Source organism: Nannospalax galili, unplaced genomic scaffold (assembly GCF_000622305.1).
Source record: "Nannospalax galili isolate Female #2095 unplaced genomic scaffold, S.galili_v1.0 scaffold40, whole genome shotgun sequence".
Classification (NCBI taxonomy): Eukaryota; Metazoa; Chordata; class Mammalia; order Rodentia; family Spalacidae; genus Nannospalax; species Nannospalax galili.
Window position 1 is genome coordinate 2,216,608 of NW_008347810.1, and position 8,830 is coordinate 2,225,437.

Below are 8,830 nucleotides of genomic sequence, written 5' to 3' on the forward strand. Positions count from 1 at the left end.
TTAATGGCCAAGTACCTATATATCAGGAAATAAGAAATACAGACATGAAATACAAGAACAGAGTACGAAGTAGGATATCAAATCTTAAAGATGCAAAAAATCCAAACTTGAGGAAAAATGTCCTGTGTGGGAATATTCCTCCTGACCTGTTTGCTAGAATGACAGCAGAGGTAAGTTTTTATGACAAATCTCTCTGATAAGTACTGTATAGATAGCGTATGTGAAGGTTGCAGCAAAGGCAGTTCTGAGGAAGTAGGATATCAAATCTTAAAGATGCAAAAAATCCAAACTTGAGGAAAAATGTCCTGTGTGGGAATATTCCTCCTGACCTGTTTGCTAGAATGACAGCAGAGGTAAGTTTTTATGACAAATCTCTCTGACAAGTACTGTATAGATAGCGTATGTGAAGGTTGCAGCAAAGGCAGTTCTGAGATACATGATTGATTGATTGAGCTCAGTACTCCACACTCAGCACCAACATTAAGTGGATCACAACTGCCTGTTACTCCATCTTCAGAGGCTCCAATGCCGCTGCCTTGTCTCTGAAAGCACAGGCTCTCAAGTGCACAGACACACATACACATAAAATACTTAATTAGATCCGTTGGTATTAATGCCCTGCTCCTTCTAGCTATTGCTGCTCAGATGTTCTTTTGTTTTTTTGAGCCAGGACCAATCCTGGTTGACCTGGTACTCGAAATGTGGGTCAGGCTGGCCTTAAACTCACAGAGATCCACCTGCCTCTGCCTCCTGAGTGCTAGGATAAAGGTGTGCTCTACCACACCCATCTTACAAGTGCTCTTTGTGTTAGATGTCAAATCATCTAAAACCCAGCATATTTTTATGAATTTATATAGATTTTATGACTCTCTTATATGTGGACAGACTTTGTACCATCTAAGCCTATTACCATGGTTAAAAACTGTAGAAGTGCTCATCTTATTGATTATTCCTTAAATATATGTGGGAATGATAGAACAAAAGGAAATTTGTAGCTTGCAGTTTATATACATTAACTGTCTTGTGTCTGAAATCACTTGATTTATTATACATCCAGGAGAGTGATGCTGTCTAAATAGCTAATAAAAATTGCCATGTTTAGGGGCTGGAGAAATGACTCTGCAGTTAAGAGCACTCACTCACTGCTCTTGTAGAGGACCCAAGTTCAGTTCTTAGCACCTACATGGTGGCTAACAACTATCCTAACGAGTTCCAGGGGAATCCGACGCCCTCTTCTGACCTCCATGGGCATTGCATGACACGAGTACATGTGTATATATATGCAGGCAATACATTCATAACATAAAATATGAACAATAAAATCTTTTTTAAAAATTGAAAAAAAGAATTGTTATATTTAAAAAATTCTGTTTTAAGATCTTATTAAAATATTCAAAGCCTCCACAAAGCAGAAATATAGATTCCATGTATCTAACATCTGAGTTTCAGATACTTTAAGAATTTGTCACCTTTTTTGGGGGGTGGGGGCTTGAGACAGGGTCTCCCGGTAGTCCCAGCTGCCCTGGAACTCGCTGGGATTAAAGGTGTGCGTCACCACACCTGGCTGTCGCCCTTTTTTAAACACACTTCTTTTTTGTTTTTTTGATACAGTGTCTCCCTGTAGCCACAGCTGACCTCACTATGTAGACTAGGCTTGCCTGGATCTCACAAGAGATCCACCTGCCTCTGCCTTCTGAGAGCTGGGATTAAAGACATGTGCCACCATGCTCAGCATAATCACACTTTTTCTCTTCTTTTCTTTTGAATTTATTGTCAAACAAATCCCAGGCATTTCAACTCTACATACTTATATATGTATATATACATAGTTTTAAATTTTATATGAATAATAGAATATTTATGTAAATACATTTTTATACCATGTCCAACAAAGCTAACAATGTGTCCTTATGGTTATGTGATGTTTGATTCATATTCACATTTTCCTGGTGATGAATTTAGTTTGTGTCAGACTCCAAAGTCTGTACATTAGTCTGCTGGGTTTTTAACCAAAGCAGTCCGTTTTGCTCCTCACATCTCCTTTCCTCTGCTTTTTTGTCCTTTATGATTTTGCTTTGTTGAAGGAACTAGTTCTCTGCCCTACATTAGAATTTCTTCTGGATCTCACAGGATTTTACTTCATGATATTTACTTTTTCCTATCCCCCCTGTTTCCTATATGGTAGAAGCTGCTAGTTCTGTTTGATTATATTCAGGTTCCACTTTTTTGTGCTTAAGTGCTTTTTTTTTTTTTTTTGGTCTGTTTGAGACAGGGTCTCCCTGTAGTGGGGCTAGCTTGGAACTTACTGTGTAGACCAGGCTGGCCTTGAACTCAACAGAGATCTGCCTGCCTCTGCCTCCCAAGTGACTAAAGGCATGTGCCACCACACCCCTAGATCTTAAGTGCTTTCTAAGTGATGCTCTTGGCTTCAGTTGCAGTATATCAGAAGGCACATAGATCTTCTTGCTTTCCTCTTAGCATGCTGAGATTTGTCAGTGGATTTGGGTAGTGACTGATTTTTCTTCTGTAAAGTTCTCCATTGGTCTTTTACCTAGTGAATTCATCCATTGATGATCTTGCATTAGCTATTTTAGTAGGATAGCTACTGCAAGAGAGTCATTCTTAGAATGTTGTCATTTCCTAGCTGGATTTTTTGAAACTGTTTCTTACATAAATTCAAGTTGGTTACACCTCTGGTTTGATAAGAAAGGAAAAAATAAAAATTTTATGCTTTTAAAACTTTGCAAGCTGATTTTGCTTTCTTTGTTGACTATTGTTAAGCTAATTGAACATAAAAGCATTCAAGATATAGGATAGCTATAGAAGGATTCTAGTTCACTGATACTGCTGCTCCTCCCCTAGGAAATGGCTAGTGACGAGCTCAAAGAGATGCGGAAAAACTTGACCAAAGAAGCCATCAGAGAGCATCAGATGGCCAAGACAGGTGGAACCCAGACTGATTTGTTCACATGTGGCAAATGTAAAAAGAAGAATTGCACTTATACACAGGTTTGTAATTGTAGATTCTTAGTTCTACATTAAGAATGTTTGCCACTCCTGTTTTAGAAAAAAAATCATTACAGGACCTTGATATTTTTCAGGAAGAGGTATGTGACCTCCTAAGGGAAAGAATGCTTTTTCAGTACATTTGAACTAATTGAAAATAAGTTGATTTATCGTATCTTCATGAAAATAGTTACTCTGAAAACTGTATCAGTTATATAAAATATGAGCTGTGATAAAACAGCCAGGTTGTTTTCTAACAGTTCATAAGCAGGTACTGGTTACTGTGTAAGTAATCAGGGGTATTTAATTTAAGAGAAGTTCTTCACTCTCCCCACATGGCTAGCCTGTGAGTACTTTAGGCTTTCAGATCAGTTTTCCTCTTGGTAACATACTGATGACTTTTACATGCATACATAACATGATTGACCTTTTGTTTTTCAGCAGCTAGAAAGAGCCGTGTTACAGATTTTTGTTGTTGTGTATCTATGTAAAATTATCATTATCTTCATACTCATTTGCCAGATTGGTTTTGGGGGCTTTTTTTTGTGGTTCTGTTTTTGTTTTAGTTTAGTTTAGTTTATGTGTGTGAGTGTATTGCCTGCATATAGAGGGAGACAGATCCCCTGGAACCAGAATTACAGATGGTTGTTAGCCACCATGTGGGTGCTGGGAATCAAACCCAGAACCTCTAGAAGAACAGCAAGTGTTCTTAACCATTGAGCCATCTCTCCAGCCCCTAGTTTGCTTTTTATAGTTGATCTTTACTCTCCTAATCTCAGATTTTTCCTCTTAAAGATCATTATTTGTTTGAGATCATAGATGTAAAGAATTGTGTTTTCTTATGGACAAGAAAATAAGACACTTAAGAAAATCATCAAACTACAAATTATGGAAAGATGATGGAATTATAGCCTAATGGTAAAGATTTTTCCTAGCATATGAAAGGCCCTGGCTTCCAACCCCAACATCCTAAGAAAACAGAAAATGCTGTCTGTGGGTTAAAAAACACAAAAGTTTGTAAAGTTGTCATGGAAATAACTGATTTAAAAGAATTAGACATGGCTCTTGGTTGCCATGTGACCACTAAGAGAGTAAAATTTTCCCCAAAGAAAAGAAAGTTCCTTATTTGTGCTTTGGGGATGGACCCCAGTGTTGCAATTATGTAAAGGATCACAGGGGGACTGATTTTAAATTTTTACTTGGGGGGTTGTGTGTGTGTATACAAGTGGAAGTCAGAGGACAGTTTGTAGGGTTTGATTCTCTGCCACCATGTGGGACCCAGGACAGTGTTTTTATCTGAAGGCTTTTAACTGCTATTTTTAGAATGTTTTTTACTTTACTTTGTGAGTTTTTTTTTTTTTTTTCTCTTTTTGAGACAGGGTTTCCCTTAGTCCCAGCTGGGCTGGAACTCAGTGTGTAGACCAGGCTGGCTTTGAACTCACAAAGATCCGCCTGCCTCTGCCTCCCAAGGGCTGGGATTAAAGGCGTGGCAGCACCACGCCCGGCCATCCTTTGTGGGTTTTAATAGTTTACTAGAAACTTCGGGTTTTTGAAGTGATGATAAATTAGATTTCATCAGATTCATTCACAAATTTAAATGTATCTTATTCACAGTGCAGCATTGTTCATGCTATAACTTAATAAACTTGAGAATGATCTTGTGGGGGGAAGGTGTGGGAGTTGAAACAGGGTCTAACTATGCAATCTAGGTTGGCCTTCAACTCTCAGTCGCCTGCCTCTACCTCCTTGGGAGGTGGCAGTTGCCACCATGCCTACCTATTAAGAGTAACAAATAAAGCTGGGTGTGCTGGTACATGCCTTTAGTCCCAGCACGCAGGAGGCAGAAGCAGGCAGATCTCTGTGAGTTTGAGGCTAGCCTGGCCTACACAGTGAGTTTCAAGCCTGCCAAGGCTACATAGTGAGACCCTGTATCAAAAAATAAAGAGTAACGAAAACTACTATCTTCATGAAGGAATCTATTTAGAGAAACAGACATTTGGTTTCAAGAATTCTCTTTAGTGAAGAATTTAAGAAATCTTGTATAAATGAACTTTTAAAGTCATATCTGCTTTATTCTTTCTAAGTGCCCTCTTTTTTTCTCTTTGAGACAGAGTTTCATGGAGCTGAGGCTGGCCTTGAACTTCCTAAGTAGCTAGAGATGGCTCTGAATTTCTGATCCTCCTCCTGCTACTTCCCAAATGCTTGGGATTATAGGCATGTGCCACTATGTGTGGCATATGTGGTGTGGATTGAATTTAGGGCTTTGTTCATACTAGGCAAACACTACCAACTGAGCTCTTTAAAAAAATTTTTTGAGACACTGTCCCAGAACATTCTCAGTGTTTTCCTTTTCCTCTTGTAAAAGTAAAACTCCATGGGCTGGAGAGATGGCTCAGCAGTTAAGAACACTGGTTGTTCTTGCAGAAGACCCACATGGCAGCTAACAATTGACCGTAACTCCAGTTCCAGGGGATCCAACAGTCTCTTGTGTCCTCCATGGACATTGCACGACACAGGCGCACTTACCTACATGCAGGCAATACACACATACACATAAAATAAAAATAATAAATAAAATAGTTTTAAAAAGTAAAACTCCATTCTCACTAAACAGTAAGTAGCCGTTGGCGATTTTGAGTACTGCTGTGATGTATTTAAGTTTATAAATACCTCTTTGAGATTGCTTCATTTCTTTTTATTTGTGCCTAGCAGTAGAATTGCTGGATTATATGATCATATGAACTATTTGAGCAATATTATGGTGCCTGCATATAGAAAACTTGGAAAATACAAAATATGGAAAAATATGAACAAAATTTTTGGGAGGGGTATTGTTGAGGAGCTAACCCAAGGCTTTATGTATGATAAGCACTGTAGCTTATAAAGAAGAAATTTCAAATTGGGTTGTTGGCGTGCTGTAGAGATGGATCAGTGGTTAAGAGCACTGGCTGTTCTTACAGAGGACCCAGGTTTGGTTCCCAGCACTCATGTGGCAGCTAACAGCTGTCTGTTACTCCAGTTCCAGGGGTTCTGAAACCGTCTTCTGGCCTCCACAGGCATTGCACGACACAGGTGCACTTAACACACATGCAGGCAGAACACATATATATATATATATAAAAAAAGAAATTAAAAATTATCCTTTATCTGACAGAACAATGATTGACATTTTGATATTTGCAATATTTTGTGAGTTTTTTTCTAAATATAGCTAAATATTATAAAAACTATTTTATACTTTTCATGAACTCTTATGTGTTTCCTGTTTTACTTGGTTTTTTGTCTAGAATTATAGGCAAGTATCATGAAGTCAAGCTGACATTTCTTTAATTGAAAAACAAACCTGGTAACTGCAAGATATTCTGTCAAATGTATTTACTCTTAATTCTCAGCTTAGTTTCAGTATCTGTGCTATTATTCAGTTATAGTCTTTGGTGTCACATACAGATCTTTGTATTTCTAATTACCTTCTCAAAGTACACTGGAATGTCAGGTTCCTATGGTACAGAAAATGGGTAATTAACTTAGCTTTTAAAATAGTTGTGTCACTTAGGTATGTGATAATGAAATAACTTTAGATTTTGTTACATCGTTACCAATGTGTAGGAGAATACCAGTGTGTTAATTATCATTTCATATTAGTGTTTATAAAAAGCATAATGTAATGGGTGTCTTTTAGAGGATTTTCCCACCTATTTGGGATAAATGACATAGAAGATCAAAGAAGGATTTAGAAAAACGAAGTTTGGGAAATATATGCTGTTTTGACAGTGTATTTAAACTTGTTTTAGGCTCTTATACATTTTATGATGGTACCACTGAGGTTATATGTCTTTATGTAGAGTGTTCTTATATAGGGTGGATTGTTTTGATTTGGTTTGGGGATTTTTTGTTGTTGTTTTTGAGACAGTGTCTTACTATGTAGACCTGACTGGCCTGGAACTTAACTTTGTAAACCAGGCTCGTCTTGAACTCAAAGAAATGTGCCTGTCTCTTCCTCTGGAGTACTGGGATTAAAGGTGTGTGCCATAATGTTCGGCTTGGTTGGATTTTGTTTAATGGTAATTCATAAAGAAGTTTTTTTTTTTACTTGATTTTGCTGCAGGTACAAACACGTAGTGCTGATGAACCAATGACAACGTTTGTTGTGTGTAATGAATGTGGAAATCGGTGGAAGGTATGGGACCTTCTTAGAGTTATATCATGTTTATTATAGGATAATTTATTGTGGTCTTTTCATCAGTCTACTGGGATATCTAAATTGTACATGAATATCATTTTGTGCCCTCCTAGAAGTAGTTGACTTGATTTTACCCCTGTGTGTATGTTTCAGTGTAGGTGTAGCAGGAGAGTGTCAGCTTAACACATTTCCATCTATACTGTAGTCATTGCTTCTACTCTGCTTCACACAGTCTGTGCCTGTTTATTACTCATTTTAATAAATTTTCACCTTGGAAGAATTTCTCCATTTGGTGAAATTGAACCCCAAAATATCGCTGTTTGTTTTAGGGATCACAGTGGACTTAATTGTGGTTTGGTAGATTTTTCAGTAAGCCTTTGTATTGCCTGTGTGTTTTGGGGAATTGGTCTAAATGACTCATTTTTGAGTGATTTTTTTTTTCCGTTTTTTTTTTGTTATAATTGTTTTGTATATATTTTTGTCATTGTTTCAAAAATAAATGCTGGTACTTTTTTCATCAGTTTCATTTTTGTTTTTGTTGTTTTAAGACAGGGTCTCTCTGTAGCCCTGGCTAGCTTGGAGTTCACTATGTAGACAATACTGGCTTCATCTCACAGAGATCTGCCTGTTTCTGGTGCTGCCTCTGTCCTGGGATTAAAGGCATATGCCACAACACCTTCCTTTGTTTTAAAAGGTTTTTTGTATGTGTTTATAAGATTTTTTCTTTTTTAGTTATACTTAATAGACCTTTTGGCTTAATGTTCATTTTGAATTGCTCGTTTTTGCTTAAAGCAAAATGAATTGAAAGGTGGACAGATATTTTCCACAGATAATAGTTAGGGGCTTTGGCCCTAGACTCTCCAGTTCCCTCTCTTTTTTTGAGACATAGTCTCACTATGTAGACCTGGCTAACCTGGAGCTCCTTTAGTTCTACACTGTAAAGGTTACTGGTATTAAGGGGATCATAATTTGAAGCAGGGTCTCCCACCCTTCCTAATTGGCAGTTTCTACACCAAGTTGAGAGAAGAACATACACTTTTTCTTCTTTCTTTCCTTTTTTTCCTTCCTTCTTTCAGTCCTGTTGAACAATCTGGGCTTGACCAGATACTAGCTCTCTTAGATCTACTGTGCATGCTGGATATTTTTATTAGTATTATGGGCATGTATAGTGCAGTTTGTTTTAATGCAAGCAGTTCACTGAACAGTTTTTGACCTAGAACCTAGTGAATTTAAGGAAGTTCAATTTATTGTAGAAAGTTGACTGGAATTGTTTAATTTAATAGTATTTTTTCATATTTATTTTTTAGTTATTTCTGGTATTTCTAAGTTGGAGAGTCAAGATAAGTGACTACTATGTAAAAAAATACAGTGGTATTTTCAAAGATACATCTTTTACTAAAAGTATAAAGTATATACTATGTTAAATGGAAGATAAATGCTACATTATTTGTATTTTAAAAATCTAACAAAATATTTCTTTTGCTTTTGCAGTTCTGTTGAGTTGGAAGAATTGACAAAATATCTGGACCATTAAGAAAATAAATTTTGTAATTAGCTTTAAAACTAGGCCAGACAACTAGTTTTCTTGCAAGTCAGATTTTTAAACAACACATCCCATGAATTAGTCCTTGTTTTCACTGAACA

The 8,830-nt window shown here is 37.0% G+C and overlaps 1 protein-coding gene across 1 annotated transcript in view; it reads left to right on the forward strand.

Annotated features, from left to right (window-relative positions):
• Positions 1–8,830, forward strand: part of Tcea1 (transcription elongation factor A1) — a gene marked incomplete in the record, with an annotated part of 42,720 nt that overhangs the window by 32,561 nt on the left and 1,329 nt on the right. Inside the window, 4 exon segments of the mRNA XM_008844411.3 lie at positions 16–170; positions 2,863–3,009; positions 7,112–7,183; positions 8,678–8,830. Of these exon segments, the coding sequence (XP_008842633.1) occupies positions 16–170; positions 2,863–3,009; positions 7,112–7,183; positions 8,678–8,686 (383 nt within the window).